Source organism: Pipra filicauda, unplaced genomic scaffold, assembly GCF_003945595.2.
Source record: "Pipra filicauda isolate LSUMZ 115617 unplaced genomic scaffold, ASM394559v2 scaffold33_size4404698_pilon, whole genome shotgun sequence".
Classification (NCBI taxonomy): Eukaryota; Metazoa; Chordata; class Aves; order Passeriformes; family Pipridae; genus Pipra; species Pipra filicauda.
The window spans coordinates 118,480-143,004 of NW_024104465.1; the positions used below are offsets into that span (position 1 = coordinate 118,480).

The window sequence follows — 24,525 nt, forward strand, 5'->3', positions numbered from 1 at the left end:
CCTTGAGGTTGACTAGATTCTTAAGTGTCCTTGTCATCATCAGCAGAGAGTCCCTGGAAGTTATTAACTCCTTATTAGAACTGCAGCCACAACTGACAGAACTCAACACTGACCTCTTCCCGGTCTGGCCAAAGGTTCCTGACTGACAATAGCCAGAATCTCCTCTCTGTAACACTTCAACCCTTAAAGGAAACTCTGACTCTACTGAACTCCAGAATTTTACCACTGAAAGAAAAGACCTGAGGCTTAGATGACAACTCCAAGGGATAGAGATTGCACTGCTCTTCACGAAGACATCTTGGACTATTGCCTTAATTACTCATACAGCCCTTTTCTAACATCTTTGCACATTTTCTTTTCAAGGTAACAATGAAGTTTGAAAAAAGGACACAAAAGCAAAGAAACTCATAGAACATGAGTGCCTGTCTAGGTGCTCAGGGTCAGGCCTGTAACAGCTTTTAGGAGTCTGAAAGCGAGGATGTTGAACTTCTCAGACTCCTACTGGTGTCATTAGGTGCCTAAATTTAAGAACCCAGCCTTTCTCCCTATGCCGTTTTCAATACTTCTCCGTGGCACTTGACTTCACAGAGAAGCATCAGCACCAGTTTCATAGGAGACTCACTCCAAGCCTGGCTGTGGCCAGAACAAAGGAAAAGGAGGAGAAGATCTCCTGCTCTAATTCCCTCTGCTTCCTTGCTGGTTGGTGTCAGCTGCACCCACCCACCAGAATGACAATTCTCTGCCTCATAACACAGAGAATGGCAGCCCTGAAAGCACCAGCAGAACCAGATTCTAATTAACAAAACCCTGGGGGGAACAGCCAGTTGCTGGAAAAAAGCAAAAACCTGTTAAGCTGCGAGGCTGCGCTGTGTGAAGAAATCTCCTCGCAGGCTCTAGTGCTGTTCCCCAATTTCTGGCTCCTCTGTTCTGGCACAGGAATGGGAAGCAGATCCTGCCTGTGAGTGCCAGCACAGCGTTGTATCCACAAGAGGGCATGCAGGAACTCCATCACCTCCGAAGGAAAACCTCAGCTCCCAGGGTACCCACCCCTCCTGCTTCCCAGACAAATCCCTTGGATCGCATAACTCTGTCCCCACATCTCAGACAACAACCCTCATTCCATAAACCCGCTAGGAAGCCCAGCCAAACGTCAGGGAGTGGAGCAACCTCCCTGCTCTGGGTGCAGCAGGAACACCATCCTACCTGACTAAAGGAGTATTGCTCTGATTCAGTGCTTTGAAGGTGAGATATCTCTCCCTGGCACACATCCGAGGCTTGTAGAACCGCAACAGCCCTTCAAAGTGCCTGAAGGAAATTCCAGATGGCCTCTGGAAACAAAGGAATGTTGTCATAAGCAGTGACATCAGGCAGGAGTATGCAGAGGCAAGGGCATTTAATTCTCACTGTGGATTTATTTTAAGCAGGATTTCATACGTTATAACTGAGCCCCCAAAGTACCCTAAGCTATTACTTTAACGTATCAAACTTATCTCAGGGCACAGAGATCAGAAGCTCTCCTGGCAACTGGTCCCTCCAGCAAAAGCAGAACTGTTCCCTGTTGTCCCATTGCCTGAAAATTGTCCAACCAGGCACCCCAAGTAGAATTCAACCCCTCTTCTTGGGCAATTAGCAGACAGCCTAACAGATCCCATTACTAGCACTTTTTAAAGACTATCAGCCATGTGAACTAATCATGAACTAATCTACCAGAAGTGGGTTAGTTATTTTTGGGCCTTATTTCTCATGCTGCTCCACAAGTTAAGCAAGAAATCAACCTTCTCTCCCAAGTGCTTGTAAAAAGTTGTTTGTAGGTGAATTACTTCTATTTCTACACCATTTACTCGTGCAGGATCCAGCACCTGGACTGTACCTTCACTTGCGTGACCCACCCCTCCTCAGTACTGGTGTCTGAGTAAGTCAAGCAAGTCCTCAAGTGACCCAAACCGAATCAGAGAGAAAGCAATGATCACATTCACTCCAGAAAAAAATCTCACTGATTTTATCAAGCCACCCCCATAACCTCACACGGGGCTGAAATTCAGAGTACCGAGTTACACAAATGCAAAAACCAGTAGCCCCTGGTGAGTATCATTACAACCAACAGACATAAATCACCTTTTTTGGAAGGTGCCCTTTAACCACTCCAGCCCAGGGGTGGTGTTAAGGCAGCTGGCAGAGCCCTGTACCTGTTTGGTGACCAGCAGGCCGTAGGCGTGCTGGATGGCCGTGCGCTTGTGCAGCAGCAGGGACTTGAATTTCCTCTTCTCGATGTCATTGAAAGTGTCAAACACCACAGCGAGAAGCTGAGAGGGAAGACAGGAGAGAAAGTCGTGATTTGATCCTTGTGCTCTGCAGCTACCTGAGCCAGGGCTTCCCAAACAGGTGGGAATATCCTGCCTGCCTGCAGTAGGAATTTACTAAGCGCTGGCTGAGGCAGAACGGAGCCAGTGAGGTCTCGTTGGCGTAAGGGATCCCACAAAGGGATCCTCAGGCTCCCTGCACACACACTCATCCACTTTTTGGAGGAGGTCCAGGTGTTTCTGGCCTCTCAACACTCGCTAGTGGGTTTTAACAGCTAAGGCTAAACCACACACGTGCCAACAGAAAACAGGGTCAGGTTTGCTAAAACGTTCCTGGAAAGCAGGTTTTGAGGGCTGCTCTCTGCACTTGCCCTGCCAAGGGAGGGAGCTCTGGCTAACAACTGTCAAAGCTAACCCTCTATCTAGGACACAAGCAGTGAAATCCAAGCCCACCACAAGCATCAAATCCCTCACCCTGGGTTGCAGAACTCCTCAACTCCTTTGGCAAACCCTTTTCCACCACTCATATCCTCCCCTGAGCAGCCGTGCTCTCGCACTGCAGTGATCAGCACTCAAGCCTTGCCCCACTGAGTAATTCCATCCCCTTCAAACTGATTTACAAAGTATTTCAGGCGAGCCCAGATAATAAAATGCCATTTTATGATAAATAATTAAGACAGAGAAGGACAATAAATTCCATGCAAGTGAGTATGTCACTCCAAGCACGATATTAATGTGAGAGAAGTTGAAAGATGCTCGTATCATTTGGTTTGCTGTGATTTAGTTCAATTCCTGTCTGTAGCAAAGCTGCCACTTCTTTGGGAGTGGGGAAGACTCTGCTGGGCAATGAGCTCCAAAATCAGGCAGAGAGAAGTCAGGAGCTTCACTGGGGACTCACCAAGTTCATGATGAAGTACAGCTCAATGGAGAGATACACGATGAAGAAGACACAGGACCAGGGGTTCCGGGCGTAAGATGGCATCATCACATCAGGGAAACTGCACCCCAAAGGACACAAGTTTAAGCACCAAATAGCTCATGTTACACTTCCCACTGCACAGGCAAGAGGCACAGGACACGGGGGGGTGGGGGTGGTGTGTAAACTCACATCCAAAGATCTGCACATTTCTGCAAAACGTGTCATTGCTCATGACACAGAACTCTGTGCCCAGCAACGAGCAGCAAGAACATGGGGGCACGAGGAAAGAAATAAATAAGGAAAGCACTCTGAAATTCAAATTCCTTTCACATCCCAAATACCAAACGGGATTTGTGATGTGGCTAAGGGTTGTGCTTTGATACTTAACAACAACAGCAATAGAGCCTCAGTGTGTTACAACCTCAGATTCATTCCATCCTTTGCTAATTTCCTAATCATGAGAGCTCCCCCTGACAGCAGACCAATATTTACCCACTGTTGTTATACCAATTTCCTAGCAGATAAGTGAACTGAAGCAGAGGGATAGGAAGTTACTTCTCAACAGCCAACTGTTGGCTGACAAAGGAGCACAAACAGTAACTTTCCCTTCCTGGGCCAAGGCCTAATAAAGCTGTTTCCCCCCTTATTGCCCTCACAGTGATGAAGCAGTCTGAGTCCTCAGAGATAACTCTGCAGCTGAGGTCACAGTGTCCTAAAGCAAAATGAAATACCAGTTCTTCTCATGCAGGCTGACACTGGAAATCTCTGACACAGAGGAAAGGGGTCACACGTTTGGAGACAGAGCATTTCTGCAGATAAACTCTGGGCTCTGCTAGACTCCTTTTGGACAAAGGGAAAGACTGAGATAGAAGAGCATGAACTTACTTTGAAGTGGTCAAAAGCACGAAGAGATTCACGAGGCTGTTCTCTAAAGTATTGAAGTACTGAAAGAAAAAGCTCCCATGACAAAATGCAAGCAGAATTTCACGGGGACATTTCGTTCAAAAAACAACCAACCCACCCACTCGCGCTTCCACAACTCCCCGATGCCTTCCCTAGGGAAAGGTACTTCTGCACTGGTCCTTTTTAAAGTTCCTTGACAAAGTTTAAGGGTTAAAACAAAAGCTTATCTATGCTTTTTGGTGGTAGTTACTCCCAGCAAGCCACAGCCTGGGCAGCAGCAGGAACCTGTGGCTGCTGGACTCCGACCGCCGCAGCGGAAGCAGCCGAGCTTTCACCCAGACACCTCCTCCCCTGGGGACAGTGGCAGGTGGCTCTTTTGACTGAATTAAGACATCAAGAACAAGGAACAACTCTGTGTGAACATCCCCTCTGGGACACCCTGTCTTTGAGGCAGTTCCCTGCACAGTCTTCCTTCCCAGCAGAGGGTAAAGCAGGGTGACACTGCCAGGCAGCCTTGGAGCAGCCGGCACCTGGTCTCCCAGGGATCACATGGAATAAGCTAAGCCTGCACAGTAATGTCTGAGCCTCAGGTATGTCAAATGAGACTCAAGCTGCAGCTGAAAGAGTCAAGATACTCACCGGGTCGGAGTGGTTAGGAGAAAACAAATAAAAACCTAAAGAAGCAGCAGAGAGGGTAGAAGAGGAGAGACAGGAGGAAAGAACAAACAAAAATAAAGTCTGTTTAATGTCAAGCAGCAAAGCAGTTCCCAAAGGGAAGATCACACTAACAGTAAGTCCTCTCTGACACCATGAAGATGGGAGTATCTGAAAGGCCTTCTCCACAGAGATTTGCCAATAGATGTCACTGATCCTTTTGGAAAACAAACCTTCTGGGTATGGTTGTGACTGTACCAGGTACACTGCAGACATTTGCATTTGTGGGGATGTAAACTAAACTAACAAGACTGAGGAAGAGGTGATGGAAGCAGAAGTTGGAAACACACACCACTGACTGTGCTCTGAAAGAGGTCAAAATCTTCCAGATTGCCTTAAAATCCAGCTTCCAGATTTTTTTGATCTTTAATTCTGCCTCCCAGATGACCGTGGATGAAATAGGATAAATGGAAGATCCTGGCAGGACTCTGCATATGATCAGCTTTATATTCATCCAAGCTGTTGGTGTTGATTTTGGACAATAACTGGTTAAGAGCATCACTTCACCTTCCATAAATACAACTTACCTAGAATAGCAAAAATCACCATGAAGAAAAGGAGGAGGAGAAGAATGTCAATAAATGGTGGGAGGGACTGGAAGATCTGTCGCAGATTTCTGAAAAATAAGAAAACATTAATAAACTAAAACTTGCACGTTTACTCCTCCAGGTTGTCAGGGGAAAAAAAAAAAACCAACCACCACCACATCACACTTGAGAGTTTTCTTCCCACTCCCTCCAAGGATTAAAAGTAGAAGGCTTGCTAAAATAAGATGGTTTCCAAGCTACCCATCTGTCCTTTGCAGTCAGCTCTCAGGTACTGCAAACAATACTAATGTCACACTGTCAACTCTCCTTCTTCAGATTGACTCTGATTCATTCTGCAGCTTACAGGCAAATCAAGGAGCAGAGGCAATGCAGCCACACTCATGTGCTGGGCTCTGTGAGGTGGTTTGTACACGTGAGGACAGCACGGCGTGCTGTGAGCAATCCACACGAGGTACAACTAAAATATCTCCAAGATCTGAAACGCCCGCGAAAGACACTGGTTTTCCCGGGATGCCTGCAGGATCTGGGTGCTTTTCCTGCAGCCCAGCCCCAGGCACGACAGCAGAACACCCAGCCAGCTGAGCATCACCTTCTGACAGCCCCACAGTAGCGACAGTCCACGAGGAAGATGCAGCGCAGGGCCCTCGTGATCCGGACGTGCGAGGTCTGGCGCACCAGCACCACGATGGCCTCTATGAACTGCACAAACAGCACGCAGGTCTGCAAAAAAGGGGGGTGATGAGAGGCACAGCTGCAGTCTCCTTTTGGGAAAAGCAAAGCTCTCGTTGACCACCTGTTTATTTGGATGCTTTAAGGGATGGGAGGTGTCCCCGAGAGCTGAGAGATCTCGCATGAATCATCTGGCAGCTGGGACACGTGGCTATGTCAGCTCTGCTGCAGTGCAGGCCAACATTTAATCTGGTTCTTTGGATGCTGAAGGAGGAAACGCTGACAACTTACCTTTACCATAGTCCTTTTGTGCCTGATAAAGGTTTGGAAGCCCAGCCACCTCATCTTCATGGAGAGTTCAAAGACGACCACGATTAACGCAAACAGCTCCAGGGTTGCATGGACCTGTCACAACACAGGTTTGATTGTAAACAGCAGCACAGCAAAGGCCACGCTTCTGCCCCTCCTTTTTCAAGAAGCACAACAGTCTAAGCACAGCACACAGGAAAACCCAAGGCCACTCTTTTAAAGCTAGCACAGCACTGGTTTTCAAAATTTCTGTATTTACTGCTTTGGGCTTTCATTAAAGCCTGTGCAATTTTCCTCTAATCAGGCCAGATTTTCCTGAAATTCTTGTCCCTTTTGGACTTGAGCAACACATCCAAAAAACTTACTGATACATTTGAAACACAAGGGCAAGACACCAGTAACTTGAGCAGAAACACTTTTAAAAAAGATTGAGACTGTAATTTTTTTAGTGAAACGCCGGAACCGAGGCAGGGAGAATTTACACAGAGGAGGGTTTTCCCTTGAACTAGACATTCTGGACAACCACAGAGAGGGTCCTGATCAAGCTCTGGATCACAATGCTGCTCTGTGCAGTGCTGAAGGGCCCCTTCTCTGTTGGAAGATGCAAAATCCACCACAAAGAAGACAACAGCATTTTCTTACAACCTCAGTTTTAGTCACAGCTCAAAACCTGAACTGAGTTGTGCAGCCCTGACTCATTTTGAGGACCCCAGGGTTATCAAGGCTGGTTTACACCTCTGGCATGGTCCTAAGGTGCCATAACAGCTCCAAAAGCAGCAGCAGATTCTCTCATGAACAACAGCAGCTCTGAGCACTGTGCCTGACAGTTGGACCTCATGAAGAGGATGTGGACTCACAGAGGTACACACCAGTTTGTGTATTACCTCTTCTCTCAACCTGCACTTTGTGCAGCTTGGACATAACACTTCAAGTCACTCACACACTAAAAAGAGTCCTCACAACACTGGGAGGAGAGGACAGGAGAAAGTTTAGCAACCTGTCCCAGGCTGACATCTTTGTGTTCTAGGCTGGGGTAACGGCACCAACCCTGACAATGACTTTAAAACCACCCCAAAGCACGCAGATTCTTGAGTTATCTCAAGAAAAAAGAAAAACCACACACTTCTGTTGGAAAACTTAAGAACTGTACAAATTGATAATACGAAATACGTGTCGCTTTCATTGTGGTCTGTGCACATCAGATGGGAAAAGGAAGCTTTGCTGGCTCCCCTATCTGCTGACAACTCACTTACAGAACAAGCCAGGTGGGCTTATTCCTCTCAGCGTCTCCTTCTTCCTCTCTGTTTGACCTCCTTTTTCCTCTTACCCACACTGCAGAGCAAGCAGAGTTCTTCATTTTGCCCCAGAGTACTTACAAAGATGCCCAGCCGGAGCATAGGGACCGCTGGAGCCTCGCAGAGGGACAGCAACAGGAGCAGCAGTGCCGTGCTCAGCTCCATCAGGTAGAAAAGGTGGTTGTGTGCAAAGAGGTAGGCAGCGAGTGCTTTGGCATTTTTGGGGTGAGTGAAGAACTTATCATTATTTTCTCCTTCCTAGGGCAGCAGGAATAAAGAAGAGAACAGCATTAGTGACTCTCAGAGCTATAACGGAGTTTTCCACATGAAGAACAGAGATTTTTATAAGGATTAGATACAATTCCCGACAGACTATTCCCACTTACAGCCTGCCATTGATCTGTTTATTGAGGAATGTTCCCTTCTGTTCATAAGCATATCTCAGTAATAAAACTTAACTAATATTCACAAACTCCTGCTTCAGACACCCTTGAGCCTTTTGAGAAGCAGGAAGAGAGCTGCAAGAGTTTATAAAGGCAGGCAAAGAAACTTCAGTCAACATTCCAACATAAACACAGCACTTCATTTACTTGCAACTACTTCCACATATTTACAGACTTATTTGATTAAACTTCTCCAAGAGAACACAAAAACACCCAGATAAGCTCCAGGGCACCTGGCTGACAGTTGCTCCTCCTTATCTCGGCCTTGCAAAATGTCTGAGAGAAAACACTGAAGCCCACAAAGTGTTTTCTGCTTCAGGAATGTAAGACAGACTCCATGAAAAATTAACAAGCCTCTACGCTGATTTGTCATTCCCTCTCACCTAGAAAGCTTAATTAACATTAAAAGGTCAGATATTCCATCTCAACACTTTGCCTACGACTGATTTTCAAACAGCTACATCGTCAGTATTTTTACCTCTAGGACGAAACTTAGTTTGGGAAGAATTTAGAGGCTCTTCGTGCAGAACCACCCAACAGCTTCTTCTCTTTTTTGAGTCAAGAGTTCTGGCAAGGAAGTCTTTGCCACTCACAGGAAACTTGCTGCCTCTTGAGAACCGTCATAAGAGATCATTTTAGCCCAGCTGGGACACAAGGATGCACAAGAAGTGGTGGATTTTTTTTTTTTTAAATTAACATCTTTCGAGGTAAGCAATTACTGTAAGGACAGTCAAACTATTACTATCAAAGCGGAATAACTGTGATTGCAAATGGATAACGAGGTCAGGAAGCTCTCCTTTGGAAGTGAAGCATTCTCCAGACTCATTCAGAAGAGGGTTTCGAATGTTTCTCATTTATTCCAGCTCATCTCGTGTTTCAGAACAAACCCTGCTGGGTCAGGGAGCCAGATTGTGAGCGGGGCAGAGCCCAGCAGTGAGTTCCATCAACACCAGCCCCCCCCTGAAAGAGCCCAGGCTGGGATCAGCAGGGCATTCTCATTCACGCCTGGCAAAACACACTTGCAGAATGAAAAGCAGTCTAAATCCTGCCTCTTGGTAGCCAGGCAATTCCAAACGTGGCTGGACAGCAAAGCCCTCTTATCCAGATACAACACTTGCCTGCAGCTACTGTTCACATGAACACTCTGCAGGCTCTTTAAGTGATTCTACTTCATTTCAAGGACGGTGTCATCGTGGCCATTGGTCAAGGCAGCAGCAAGAATCATCTGCATCTGAAGGGCCAGGCCTGCTGTGTCCATTACCATCAGAGCTGCAGCAGCTCAATGACCCTTTGCAGAGCTGCTCCAATAATCAGGAGTTTAAACAAAAGCCCAGGAGGGGCTGGAGCCACCATTCCATTGTCAGGGCTGCTCCAGCATACCATGAAGCTCAAGTATTGCCAAGGTCCAGGCTACACGGTTTTAAAATATGTGGGAAGTGAGATTTCTTAGTCCCGTGGGGTCAGAACAGGGAGAAACAAATGGTTTCTGTCACCTTGCAGTGCCTTAAACAAAGAACTAAACTGGGTCCAACACCTCAAGCTGCCACGCAGAGCTTTGAAAAGGAACAAAGAGAAGGAAGTGGGACAGACAGTAAGGGAACCAGCAATCATTTCAGACTGGACACCTCCGGGAGAAGCTCAGTTTTGGTGGCTAATTCATTACACCAGGCTGTACAGTGATCTTAAAAATATGGTCCCTTTGCTGAAGTAAGGATGGTGTTTCCTGTACTGAGGTTTGTTTGGGTTTTGTCTTTTTTTCTTTTTATATACAGTAAACTTCCCTCCTGGGCTGATCCTAATCCCAGCATGCTTTCTTCCTGTAGAAAACAAGACCTCTACCTTCTCTCCTGCCTTACATGACCTGCAGGACTTGACTGACACTAAACAAACATCCCAGGGCCACCCACTCAACCTGTGGCCAAGGCAGGATCAGGACCTGCACTTCCAGAACACGGGAGCACCGACCATTCACCGCAGAGGTGAAATGATGATCTATGACCAGCTACAAAAATCTCCATGGCAAGGTGACAGAACTGAACACGTGCTGAATCCCTCAGCCACTACAGCCCTTGACACAGGGAGAGATGGGTAGTTCAGTTGCCTCCAAATGACTACCCCCTCTGGAGCATCACCCCACTCTTCAAGCAGAATCCTTTGCGAAGCACCAAATTTTTAACCTCAGGATGGAAGCTCTTCATTCCTTACAGCCAAGAACCACCAGAGCTCCTGAAGAGCATTTCCCCCCACAGTCCAGCAGGCAGCAGGGCTCACCTGGAGGTAGATGGCTGCCTCTTGGTAGTTCATTTCCCAGTTGTGCCGGGCGCTTTGCTGAGCGCAGCAGTCCCCCGCCGCAGGGCTGGAGGCATCATGGACAACGTCATAGCTGCCTCCATCTGCATCAGGACACAGGGAGAAACGTGCAGTCACAATCAGGCCAGCTGGGATTGATCAGGAGGCACTGGGATCAGAGACAGGCATCAGGACAGGGCAGAGCAGCCAGGGAACTGGCAGCTTGAACACTGACAAATTGATTCTTCCCAGGCAGGAGCTTTTAAGAGACACTCAAACTCGGCGCTTCAGCACGGGGATGCTCCCAGAAGATCATCAAAGGAGGCAGCATCCTATTTAATGCAGTAAGCAGGTCTCCTGGCTCAGGAGATCTGTGCTGTCATGCTTGAAGCATGCTATCAGCACTCATAAACTATAACCAGGCAGGTAACAGCTCCCAGTCTCCGAGGGTGTCCAACCCACAAAACAAAAGAAGGTTTGCTGAAGGAGCACTGCCTTTGCACATCTCATGGTAGGAGAGGCCACGGAAGGATGGAGTAGAGGACTGTCACTGAAGCTGTCAGTACTTTTAGTAGAAAGCCTCATTTCTCACAGCACTTGAGAGTCACTAAATAATGCATCCTCACAACACCCATAGATGCTGATAAGTACCAACATCCCTCTGATGCAAACAAACAGCAAGATTAATTTTCTGTTCACATTCCACAGATTAATTCTGAAACTTCTAAAGTTTCCTTCTCACCAGCAAAGCATTATAAAGCAATGCTTTACTGAACATTTGAACCAGATTTTATAAGTGAAGATTTCATTTAAAAAAAATACAATTCAATTGCAAAAAGCAACTCTCAAGCAGAGCTACACATACACAGGGCATGTATATAAACTCCCCAACAATTGTCATTTTTTGCATGCTGCAGCCCCCAGTGCTATTAAGACACATGAAAAATATGCCAGAAGACAATTATTGTGCAAAAAGGGAATGACACCTGGTTTCTTCTTCTGGGACTTGGGTTTTTGTTTTGTATGTTTGACAAAAAATACCGAGCAGTGAGACCTGCTTAGGGCCATGGATAAAACCTGTGGTGGAGCTGACCACATGCTCTCCAGAGTTTCAGTCATTTCCCACGCCACATGGTTGTTCTTGCTCTCAGTAGAGACTTCCCTCCTCCAGTGTCTCATGTTCCCGAAGTGGGTACATGTAAAATTGATCTTGCCAGCACAGAAGTGCTGATTTCCCCCTTTTTAAGAGCACAGGAGCTGTGGTGTGGCAGCTTGTTCTCTCTGTGTTAGAAGTTGTTATCTGAGAGTGGGCAAAAATTACCATGAGGTTCTTTTCCTCTCTCATGACAGCCTGTTGATGATTTGCTGTGACAAAATAATCCTCACTGAATTACTGATTCACTCTTTCTAGAACACCCTTTGAGTGGAGGAAGAGTCCATGCCAAAAACTCTGCACCCACCAAGAGAAATGGCACCATGTGCTTCTGGCAGAAAGGCAGAGTGGGAAGAAATCAGAACCCCTTCACCAACGCAGAGACACATCTGCCTCTTCCACCCTCAAATCAAATTAAGATAGCATTTCTCTGGGATTTGTGAAGACTTTCCAGATTGCACACTCAGATTGCTGAAAATCCTGTAGCATGAAGTCTATTTCTCTTCCTTGCTTCCCCCACACCCTTAAAATACCACTCAAAATCTGGACAAATGTTTGAATGAGGCCGATTCCTCCCCCACACCTCTTGATTTAGCACAGTTCTTGAAAAAAACTGAATGATGGAGTTTTTATTTATCCACAGAACTGGAATGGCAGTCATCTGGTTTGTCTGCTTTTTAGCTAAAAGATGACAGCAATATGCAAAAATCAGAAGGGTTATATTAAGAGCTCTAAAAAGTTCGTAAATGTTATTATTTACAAAGCTTTTGTTGTGGATGTGTTTCACAGACTCCCTCCCACTGCAGCCTCAGAGCAAAACCTTTTCACATTTAATGCTTACCAGAGTTACAGAAAAGGAGCACATCATCACCATCAGAGCCTGGACTTTAAATTACAGCACACGCACAATTTAAGAACATCAAAACACACTGTGGCCAAATCAGCAAAGGTCTGTAGCCTCAACCTAAACACCAACACACTGTGCCCTGCCAAAAGGTGCCAAAACTACCTCTAACCCTGAAATAGTTTTCCTGCAAAAATCAACCTGTCTGAAAAGGATCAACACTAGGAAAAGACACACCACGGCAAAAACCCAGGACCAGGACCCCTCTCTGTGCTTCCCACTGAGGACTCCCAGCTGAAACAGAAGAGATGTCCCAGTGAGACCAACGTTTCAAATACAGAACAACACTCAGAGATGCAAATCAGAAACAAAAAATAACTCCAGGAATCAAGATGTTTTCCTCCTGTCTAAACCAGGCATCATTTTTTCCAGGCACAGACAGGAGAAAACGTTCTGGTGAAGTGTTCCAGTGGGGAGCTGCATTTTGTGGATCAGCTCCTTCCCCATCAGGTACCAGAAGGTTGATCTACCCTCCCTGAGGCAGCAGCATCATCTGGGTAATAAATAATAATAAAAATAATAATAAATTTGAAGAGCAAGCCTCTGACTGTTTGCTTGGCAGCCCTCCAGCCAGCTAATTTCCTCAGCTGCTCCCATGATAACAATGACACAGACTAATGCAACCTCCGCTCCGCTCGTGCTGCAGAACATCCCCGACGGCGTTTACCATCAGTATGGAGCTCAATGAGATAGGAGGATCTCTCCACAGGGCTCCCGGAATCCTCCAAGTAGATGGCAGGCAGCTCTCTCCACTGCATGGCAGCCGCTTGTGCTCGCAGCCGGGCAGAGGGAGACGAGGCAGATCCGAAGTCGCTCCCTCCCTTCCCTCCCTCCCTCCCCTCCGAAAGCCGATCCTCGATTTCGCAGCTTCCTCAAGGGAAAGCTACGCGCAGAAAAAAAAAGCTTCTCCTCTGCTCGCTGCAGAACGGAACGTTTTCTCCCCTCCCCTCTGAGGAAGGTGGCTCAGACCTCAGGGAGATGTTTCCCTCTCGCTGTCTGAGCAGTGGGGTGTTCCCAGGGGCAAGTTTTTGGAAGGTTCAGCTGCGGGACACAAAGAGCTTTTGGTGGTGGCAAAGCGAAGCTTCACGTGCAGTGCTCTCTTTTATTTTTTTGGCATTTAGCAGAACTTGCTCACCAGCGAACGGGGAAGGAGTGAAAGTGCTGAGTTAGTCACAGCGAGGGATCTCCAGCGCGCAAAAAGAAAACAGATATTTGTGAAGTTCGCGGTACAAGGGGCATGACAAAGGAAAGGGACTGAGCTGTTCACAGATGGCAAAAACTTCCTTCCACACTCGTGTAACTTATCCCAGGCGTTCCCTGAAAAGAAAGGGAGGGGGAAAAAAAAAAAAAAAAGAAAAGAAAAGGGGGAAAAAGGAAAAGCAAAACCAGCTGGCTGCTTACACAAGGCATCCAGAACGAGACTGCCGGGACTCCAGCATTTCCATTCAGTGCAGCAGAGCATGCTCCTGTGTAAATAGTTTCCATATGTCATCATTACAATAAAAAACAAAACAAAAAAAAATAAGAAAGAAAGAGAAGGAGCATAAACTTTCCAGAGCCCAAACCTCTCCCTCTGCAAAACAAATTCCCTGCTTAGGGGAAGGAAAAACCCTCCATGGGCTGAGAGCAAACAAATTCCTCTCATTCGGAGGAGCTCGAGGCCATGGGGGACCTGGAGGGCAGAGCAGAGAGGGGAATAAGGGACAGAAAACATCCAGAGGAACCAGGGATAAATTACCCTTCCCAGCCAGCTATTGTATGTCAAACTGAAGTCACTCCGGAATTTCATGGGGTTTGGTGACTGCACTTGTTTAAATAAATAACAGTTATAAAAATTATCCAACAAACCAGTAACCTCCTAAAAATTCAAAGAGTTATAACCCAACTCTACAGGGTAGCTCTTACATTTGCCTCGGAGCTCCCCCAGTCTGGCTCTCATTAGCCTGTTTGCCAGATGTTCTGCTTTCTAGATAGCACACACTTTTTATGGCCTTACACTGCAACAGACTGAGATTCCCTAATTACCTCCTCGACTGACTCCAAAGAATTTTACTGGACTTACCGGGGCTTTCTCCTAAAAGGCTGAAAAATAATGCTCTTTCAGGTAATGTTGTTTTAGCAGTTACACCTGTGATGACAGAACGCTGCAATCTGTGTGAAGGCAGGGCAGGTGACTCAAATCAGCAAAAATATTCTCATAGCTAAACCTGTCATTCATGTTGTTTACACTTCACGTGTGCATGTAAGATGCAAGATGTGAGTTCCTCTAACGAGTTCCATGTGTAATATTTCTCTCCATAGGCAAAAAAAAGAAATGCCAAGGACACACGGCTTCGGAGATGGGACACACCTTCATTCACATGGCCTTGCAAGGGGGATTCACCAAACAGAGCAGTGAGGGAGAAAAGCAAGGAAGGCATTACCTCCTGCAGCTGGGAAAGCTCAGGCTGTCCAGGACTTGTGTTCCAGGCAGCTCTAGTCACTGTCTTGGACAGCTGGTTATCTGCCAGCTACAGGACTCCACAGAGCACCAGCTACCAGCCACAGAGAAGGGGAAGGACAGGGAAAGAGAGGGCCTAATTGTCAGTTAACCATCAGATTCCTTCTTAATTAAGTATATTCTGGCACCAACTTTGCCCTTTCTTTTCTTCCTGCAACGTTGTAGGAACTGATGTCTTGCACTTACCTGGCTCTGGACAGAGCCATGAACCCTGTTAGGGAACACCTTGCCAGCTATGGTTTTTCACAGGAGTAATGTATTTTTCTCTTTTGCAGGAGCACAGGCTGTCCAAGGCAAATGTGACTTCCTGGAAGGGAGCAAATCCTTTACAAGTTTAGTGGGAGAGCCCACACAGCCGTGCAACCTGACCAGCACGAGGGTCCTGCTGGTAGGTGCCAGAGCCTCCAGAGTAGGGAGAAGGGCACAAACCCTTCTGTGATCCATTCAGTCCCAGTCCCTCATCACCATGTGAGGGTGGGGAGGCCCTGGCACAGGTTGCCCAGAGAAGCTGGGGCTGCCCCATCTCTGGAAGTGTCCAAGGCCAGGTTGGACAGAGCAATCTGGTCTGGTGGGAGGTGTTCCTGCCCACGGCAGGGGATGTCGAACAAAATGATCTTTAAGGTCCCTCAAACCATTCTATAATTCCATAACTGTGGCACCTTTCAACTGGAGCCATTTCTTTTCAGGCTGTGCATTCCTCACTGGCACAGCACCTCCATTTCTTACACCCTCCAGCTTGACTGTATCTGTATTTAATTCCCAAACTCAGTCACAGAGCCCAAGCTTTCAGTTGAATACAAACATAACCAGGCGTTCCACAGCACCAAACGTGAGCCCATGGAAGAAGGCAGATCCCAGCAGGATCAAAGGTGCTCTCGGGGTTCCTGGACCTCCTGACCTCACATACAAGACCTGTCCCAGTGCAGCATCCCTGTGCTGGCTGAAGTTTCCAGCTCCCTCAGTGACTCTGCTCCCTGAGGCTGCAGTGAGGATGAACAAGGCTGCAGAATGACAGCACTCAACTGTCAAAGACATCCAAAAGCACTCCTCTCTCTTGGAAAGCTCTCATCATCTGAACCATATGGGACACTCACTACAGAAGACACAAATCCATGAAAAAACATGGAAACATGGTAGATGCCTCCCCTTCCCCAACACAAGCTGTGCAGGCACCTCCAGTCCCAAAGACAAGATTTTAATCGAGCATGTTGGAGTTGTCCCAGCACCAGTGGTGGCATTTTCCCTTCCAAGGGCTTACATGCCATGTAACTTCACCTCCAGAGGATTTATCTTCCCTCCCTGCTCCAATATAGCTGATAAGAAACTGCTCCTTTCCAAGTGCTGAGGTGTGAACATGTGTTTGTCTCTTCAAAGCCAGACTCACCTACCCCGGGAGAAAAAAAGCTGGAAGCTGCCTGGAAGCACAGCTGGTCTGGCACTGGGCCACACATCTCAGAGGTGAGAGAGACAGACAGGGAAATCACTGCCTTTGCTGCTTGACTGCCAGTTCATCGCTGTGCCAACGGGAGCATCACAGGAATGATCTTTGTAGCCCAAAATATCCTAGTGCCTGTCCTGTTTCAGGGGATGTTGTGGGAAGGAATTTAAGAGCCCTGGGGAAGTCTAAACAATTTGCTATCAGTTTGTTGCCTAGGAAAAAAAAGGGCATCTCCAACAGAGAGCAGTGCCAAGCCCTTCTGTTGCAAGAGAAATAATAATACTTTGGAATATTTCAAGGCAGCTTCACTGAGTTGTGCTCTTCCTTGGAGACAACGGCACAGCAGAAACATATGCAAAGGCCTTGGGGCTCTTTGTTTTACTGTATTCTCACAGCACTCACTTGCTGTGAAGCTCAACAAATAAAGTCACTTCAGCTTCCTATTTAACACAGAAAAGTTTCTCAAAAAAAAAAAAAAAAAAACCAACTATGAACGTTGCCACTTCCCGTCAGTGGTACGAGGCGACCGTCCTTGATCCGAGAGCCCAGCGAGTTCCTACGGCACCGACACGAGCTCACTTCATGCTCTCATCACCACGCTACAGGGAGCTGAGTCCTCGTGAAGGAGGAGCAGATGTCCCTCAGCATGGTAAGTCACATTTTATATATCATTGCCTCTTATCAATCGTGCTGCTGAGCTTCTTATATCGAAGACAGCTTAAGCCCGGCGTTGTTTAATTAGGGGACCGCTGTATCCTTGCTAACATCTGCACTGCACACATGTAGAAACCTCCCACTGCACGAGCTAAACACGATGCCAGAAGAGCTAAAGCGTGGTAGGAAATGGTTTTGTCCCAGCAGAAGCTCCAGCCAGCTCTTGCTCTGAGTGGGGCAGAGCCAATTAACCGTTTGCTCCACGGCTCGGGAGGTGAGCCAGGATGATTCACTCAGACATTCACTTCCTGCACCACCCTGCTGGGGACAAACAGAGCCATTTGTAAGGAAGAATTAAAAACAAAAAGAAAATAAAAAAAAAAATCAAAGGCTTCTAAGAAAATAGGGATAATTTTACCCATCTACAGCAGCCAAGCTCGGTTGGTTGGAGATCCTCATCTGCCGCCTTGTCTCTCCAGGACACCTGCTCTCCTCTGATCTCATCCCTGAGTCACTCTGGGACTTTTTTTTTTTTCCTTTTGAAATGTTACGTAGGAAGTTTTGACCAAGAACTGTTTGATCACAGGACAATTTTCCCTCCTGAGTATGCAGCAGCAAGAGGCAGAGGGGCGGATCCCTCCTGTCTGGGGATGTTTGGAATCCACAGTTAGGTTAATGAGGGACTTCAGTGGCTGAAGATGAACTGATGGATGCTTTGTCACCCTCAGAGAGGCCCTGACCCCCAAAAGCCTCTCGTGGCTCACTCATACACCAGATCACACAGCTCAGGAGCTGCTGCAAGAGTCACCAGATCACCCAAGATCGCTCCTCAATCCACAGAGCTGCCTCCTGCAGGGATAACATTCCCTACCCCACTACCTCTTGCTCCCCAGCTGCACTGCCTTCCAGCAGCTCATGCAAACCATCCCCCTGCCTAAACCCTGTTCCACAAAGCTGCTTTTTGACAGCTGTGGGATTAAATCCTGCACATGAAAGTCCATGAAATAAGGAGAGCTGGAACCAGGCTGGAACTCCTTCAAAACGAGACTGTGTAACAACAGAGTTCCTCCTTCTTAACAAAGCTGCAAAGTCAAACCCAAAGCGTTTTTAATCAGCAAAACTCCCACAAAAGGATTGCATTAGGTTGCATTAGGAAAATATAATTAAGAATCTCACTTGTATTAAGCCAAATTGCTGCCGGTTTCATATCCTTTATTTCTCATCTTAACAAATGAACCACCTCACCACAAAAAGGAGAAGCCAAAGCCACAACAGAAGGATCACTTACAACCTTACATTATCCATCTTTTTAGCATCTAATGTGCTCCATAATCTCGTCAGTCCGATCATATCACAGCAACAAAGGCTTTACACACACTGAGACAGCTCATTGAGGGGCTCTGTGAAACAACTAATGAATGGAAAAAACAACTGGAAATAGTGAAGTTTTTGCTGAACTCGATGAAAAAGGGACAACCCAGCCTAAGGCTCTGGCTCATGAGAGAGGCCAGACATGAAATACACACACACACACATTTCTAATTCATAATATTTGAGGAATTAACGGAAAGGGAAAGAGACAATATCACAAACCCTCAGCTATAGCATTTCTTTAACGCATCCTGTTACATGAAGGAATTTCCTCTTTTTGTTCCATAAAGGGAAACTTGCTTTTAACACATTAAAGATCTGCTTTGGCATCGGTAACAACACAATGTCAGCAGTTTAAGAGCATGTTCCTCATTTCAATTCTCCAAAGCAGAGCCTTTGGATTTCCCTGGTGCGGTTTGGAAAGATGTTTGATTAAGCTGCAATCTGGCCTCTTTAACAAAAGCAGTGTGCTGCCAGGTCTGACTGCCAGTTCCAGCCACCAGCAGTTCTCCAGGGAAGCCACAAAGTTAGGAGTGGGAAGCAGAGAGGAAGTGCTTCCCTTATGGGAGAAACCAATAATAATTTGGGCAACAAACCTCCTGCACAGCCACCTAGTGCTGGAGCAGGACCAGAATGGAGAAGGCACAAACAAGGTATGTGCCTTACTGATGTTTTTTTTTCCCCTGAAGAGAGAGGGATAGCAAGAAAATGACATGAATTTAAAAGTTAAATAACAAACTCTTAATATCTTACCATGACAGGCTGAGACCAATTAAAGTTATTTGTTGTGATACAGTGGTAATAAGGAGGTAATTGCGTTTTGTGGTGTTAGAACACGACTCCACCACACTGGTTCTTTTGAAATACAGCACTGCCACATCTCCTCTGCCTTGTTGTTCAGCCAGGAAAGAGAAGCTGCCAACTTCAGGGGAGGACACATGTAAAGGAATAGGGAAAACCCCAGCCTCTGGTGCTGTGGAACTGTTCTCCACTAATAAAAAAAAGACTTTTGCACATTTGGTGGAAACCGCTGCTGGCAGGAACTGGAGGTTATGTGGAACGGCTGGAGAGGAAGGAAGGAGTTAATCCATTAGTTTGACATCTGCAAAACAGCTCCCAGAGGGTTTTCCCTCAACTGCTCCTTAATTCCAAGTCCTACAGCCCCCATAGAGAACCACATCCTTAGAAAATGGACAACTTTGACTTCAAAAGTCTCCTAGCACTGCAGAACCCTCTCTCTGGCTCTTATGAGGTGGTTCCAAACTTTAACACACTGTCAATACGTGCATTATTCTGAATTTCTCCAGCTTCAACCAACACTTACCTTCAAGCCTCTGGGACCTTGGATGAGCTGGAGCAAAGTCACGAGAAACACGCCAAGCATGAACATTGATCCCTCTAGAGCCAGCACGGATGGCAACATCACCTACTCACCCTAATCATTATCCCTGTTGGAAGGCCCAAGGAATACACTCTCCATCTCACTGGACAAGTGTCCCACGTGCTTACTTTCAGCTCAGGTGCTCATGAAACCAGACCTCTCTGCTGGCCAAGGCAGCCCCTCTCCACCTCTGTGTGACCCTACAGCTGGTCACACACACATCAAACAAAACCAAACATCCTCCCAAAACACTGTCAGTCTGCCTTGTGACCTCACAAAATCAGTCAGTTCATTACTTCAGGTTCATATGATGTTCACTTTTTCATAAACCCACACATAAAAACTGTCCTTTTAATCCAGATTTTAGAAGGGCAACTGCTGTTTTCCCGTTATTTTGCCTGGAAATTTTGGCTGGCTGGCCTGCAATCTCCTGCCTGGTGCTAAATACCTTTTGGGGCTGGAAGAAAGTCCCTGTCACAGCCATATCCAGGCTGCCTCAGCTGCAGCCTTAAGGAAGTCATCTGTTGATTTTTAAATGCTGACCTTTAGAATCAGCTGTTTAATCTCTACTTTATTTACTGTGGGGATGGATGAATAGGCCACATGATGACCATGTCACCTGGCTTTTCAGCAAATATAGAATACATGTGGTATTTCTTGAGCTTCCCTGTAGTGTTCAACCCTGAACTCCTGACAGGCCAATATCACTTAACATGTCTTTATTTCTCAATTCCTTTAGAGCACCTTTAATTCTGCTGACCACATTTCTCTTTTTGATTTTCTTCCAGTCCCAGTTTCCACGTCTTCATTTGATATATATTTATCTATATATCTTCTGTGTTAGCCAGTCTAGACATGCCTGTTCTGTGACTCTTTGCTGCCTCTCCAACAGCTTTAAAGCTCCCATTACCATTTTTGTTTTCTATGCACTTGTGCTGTCTCACAGTATATGAATCATTTTCAATGTTTTGAAATCTTCCCCTTTGCAAACGCTGAGATAAGGTCCTGCCACCAGCCTTGTAGTTGAAAAAAAAAAGGAGCTTTGCCTTGGTCACTTCACCCTCCTGCCCCAAATGCCAAAATTCTCCTTAGTAAGTTGCTTGTGAGTATTTATTTAACACGGGTAGGACCACGTTCCTCTTCAGCACCAGGAAAAACAACCAAATGGGCAACAAGCAGCAGCAGTGACTCACCACTCCCCAACTCACTGACCAGCTGGCCCTGCTGATTCACGTGGTGGGAGCACTGCCTTTACAAGATGGATTATGCCACAGCTCTCGTGCCCCTCTCCAGGCACAGATCCCCTCCAGCCAGGGTGACTGTGACATGGAAAAAATGGCACAGACTGGAAATACTGTTCTGGCCCAAACTGTCCTCACCCTCTTCCTCTGGAGCCCACGCCCACAGCGAGCTGTGATGGCATCCCTTCCTTCCTCCTCCCACATCTGGTTATTCCTCAAATGACACAGCCAACTCACCAGTCTAATGTGACCCTGGGGAGTTTTCAGTGCTCCCAGTTCAGGATTGATCACTTGGTCTGCAGACATTTCTTCATTTGGTTAACGAAGAGCAGGAACATATTTGTGCATTTTAGGGAAAGTGTTAACAGGCCACATTGCTTGTGTGCCATAAACTTTCCCAAATCCACTAGGGATAGTGAAAGTGTTCTCAGAAAAACAGTTAGAGTTGGAATATAATACAGATGGTCAGACATTCCCAGGTGGCAACAGAGACACACACATTATATAGGAAATGCAAGAGCAGTTAAAAGTGTCCAGCCCCATAGAATTAGAGGGTTTAACGAGGCTGTGCAGAGAGATACATCCTAAATTTTATTCCCCCACATGGGCAGGAAAAGAAAAGCCTTTTGTTGCAAACAGACACGACTAGATCATGATTATGAAAGCAGCACTGGATGTTTCAAACCCCCACACTGTGATTCAAATCACAGCAGTCTCCTCTTGTCATCCTCAGGATCTTTCAGCAACCCCACAGTGCTGCTGTGCATCAACACCAACACACCTTTCCCGCTTCCCTCTCTCCCAGATGAAGGACAGGTGCAGGAGCTTCCTGCGGAACTGCTCACTGGGAGCAGATGGATGAAATCCTAAAGCTGCTCCTACAGCTCTCCACAGTGAGAGTAGCCATGTGAAAAGCAGGCATCTTCTCCACATGCAAAAAGCAATTATGCTAAAAGACACAGGGAGAGAGCCCTGCGAGGTCCAGATCACAAGCCAGAGACATGGGAGGTGAGAGAAAGACCGATCAAATTCACCGCACTTTTCCCAGCTTAAGGATCAGAAATGGAGCGTTCTGCCTCATAAATTCTACTTCCAGCAAACTCAAGCTTAAATCCCCCGAAGGCAATAAGGAAAAGGCAATCAACAACAACTCTAACCACTTCACAGATGCTCCTGTTTAGTTTATACAGCACTTCTTACAGCATTCAAATGGGTAAAATGGGATTTCAACGCAGGGGGGCTGACAGCAGCAGGCAGGATTCCTCGGTGAAGATACCAAGGGCAAAGGAAGTTCTGAGAAGCATCATGTTGGTTATGATGAGTGAACTCAGCGTGCTCAGCCTTTGCTCATTTTAATCTGCCAGTAAGCAAGCTTGGCTAAACCGAACATCCTGCATCTACGGTGCCTTAAAAATCCACAGGAATCACAAAAATGAGGGGGGGAAAACGAACAAACCGACGCGTTCCCTGGGAAGCCATGAAAAAACTAATCACTATTTGTTTCCAACTGTTGTTCCGCTTCCCGAGCCAAATGTTCCCAAGTCAGCTGTGGTGGCTGAGGAGTGACCGGTTAGAGCTGGAAAGTTGTCGATTTAAAACTGCAGCTCGAACACTTTCAGACTCCTTAACGTCTTTTATAGTTCCAGGACCACCTGCTCGAAAAGCAGAGCCCTCCCATGCCATGGCACGTGCCCTCATCCCACCTCTTCCAACGAGAGCAATCGGCTCGGGGAGAAAACACCCAGAATACCCTGTCCTGTTCTCATCCCAAAAAGATGTGTGCTGGAAAAGAGGCACACAAAGGGCACCAGGCTGCCTCCCTCGAAGCATTAAGGTCATCACTCCTGTCTCCAGGAAGGCAGCGAGGAGCTTCCAGACCCCTTGTCCCCACTCTGCAGCATCCTCCCTAATTTACAGCGAGCATGCAGGCAAGATGATCTCCATCCCCAGTGCTCTGGGAGACGACAAAGGAGAAAGAACCATTTGACTCCCGGATAATGGAACACTAACCCAAGTCTTCTCCACCTTGTAGACGCTGTTACCGGCTCAGATTTGAACAGCATGGGGCATTCAGGATGAAATCACTAGGAATTTTTTCTTTTGCACTGCGTGAAAGAGTCAACAGTGCAGAGATTCTGTTTGACAGAGCATCCTACTGTGAGACACACAATGTGTGCATTGTGCAAACCGCTCTCCTGCAGAGCTCAGAAAACAAGGAAGGCTTGGAAAAAAATACCCTCGGTAACTGCAGCCCGTGATGCCTCCTGGTACTGCACTGGGCTCCTGGTTCTGCCTCTGCAGGCAGCACGTTCCCACAGCCACGGTGAGGATGTGTCCACACAAATGCTTTTGAGTTTTGGACAATACAGTGCCGTTTCTCCTGAATGAAAGGTACCAGCTCTACCCTCTCAGGCAAGTATTTAAGCACAGTCCTGCCTTAAAAACCTGAATTCTCAGGTCAAGTGAGATTCCAGAGCAGGAACACATTTTTCACTATTTCTAACACCAACATCTCCCATAAAGCAGCATTTCCCTCCTTCCTCTGTATTTACAGAGCTCATCACCAAGGGAAACGAATTGTACTGAAGGAGAAAACAATAATCTCCTTATGTTTAGGGTGTTCATTTCCCTTTCCAAGATTTTCACCCCTCACTCATCTCAGAGGCAGTTTTGCTTCGCTTTGCTTGCTTAAAACACTCATTATAACTCATCTAGGCCAGGAAAGGATTAGAGAAGCCCTGGCAGAAGCTGCAGAATTCAAGGCTGTTAGGCTGGAGAAATGAGACTTTCAGAGGCATAAACAACAATCCAGCACGAAACTACCACTTGTGCTCTGGAAAAAAATTCCTCTCTCTATAAATTTTAAGCAGGTACATATTAAGAAAAACGAATCATGCACAGCAATGCAAAACAGCACCTCTTCATAACAAAGGAATGAAGCCTACCTGTCTGTCCACTCCCACACCAGGTGTAATTGGTGCTTTCCAGGTGAGACTGTTGCCCACAGTGACATTAACTGACTTACCCCAGGTACAGGGAGGAGCTGCTCCAGCAGCAGAACCCGACTGCTTCCCAAAATGAGATCCCAGTCCTGTGGTCTGGCCATGCTTCACCTCTGAAGGCAGCAGCAGAAGCACTGCTGCTGGAACTAATTAAAGGCAAATCGGTAGAACTGGGGGCCATGACGTGAGGAAATATCCTGCACAGCATCCAAGAAAGCCGCCACATAATCCAAAAGGCTGTTTAAGAGCCTGGCTGTTGGAAATCTTGGGATCTGCCAGGTCCATGGCAAGCAGTTGCTTGTTCCCTCATCCCTTATTTCTTCACATTAATTAACTACAGCATTTCATACCCAGTGCCCCAGCCCAAATCACCACCTTCAAAACCCTTACTTCCACACAAGGACCAAAACCTACAGATCCTGTAGGATTTATTAAATCTGCCAGATGGCTGACTTTTAAAATGCCTCTTTTCCTCCAAAGGTAGCAAAGCCA

At 46.7% G+C, this 24,525-nt stretch overlaps 1 protein-coding gene across 4 annotated transcripts in view; it reads right to left on the minus strand.

The window, feature by feature from the left end:
• Window positions 1-24,525, minus strand: part of TPCN1 (two pore segment channel 1) — a 45,625-nt gene that overhangs the window by 15,176 nt on the left and 5,924 nt on the right. For 3 of the 4 annotated variants that reach the window (XM_027714331.2, XM_039384166.1, XM_027714333.2), the window contains 10 exons: window positions 10,372-10,493; window positions 7,739-7,915; window positions 6,345-6,458; window positions 5,974-6,104; window positions 5,364-5,452; window positions 4,762-4,796; window positions 4,105-4,163; window positions 3,199-3,298; window positions 2,187-2,303; window positions 1,204-1,328 (listed from right to left, as the gene is read on the minus strand). In XM_027714331.2, coding sequence (XP_027570132.1) covers window positions 1,204-1,328; window positions 2,187-2,303; window positions 3,199-3,298; window positions 4,105-4,163; window positions 4,762-4,796; window positions 5,364-5,452; window positions 5,974-6,104; window positions 6,345-6,458; window positions 7,739-7,915; window positions 10,372-10,493 — 1,069 coding nt within the window. Of the gene's footprint in view, window positions 1-1,203; window positions 1,329-2,186; window positions 2,304-3,198; window positions 3,299-4,104; window positions 4,164-4,761; window positions 4,797-5,363; window positions 5,453-5,973; window positions 6,105-6,344; window positions 6,459-7,738; window positions 7,916-10,371; window positions 10,494-13,113; window positions 13,205-24,525 lie in introns of those variants that run through there. The other variant, XM_027714334.2, reaches the window with a different exon arrangement.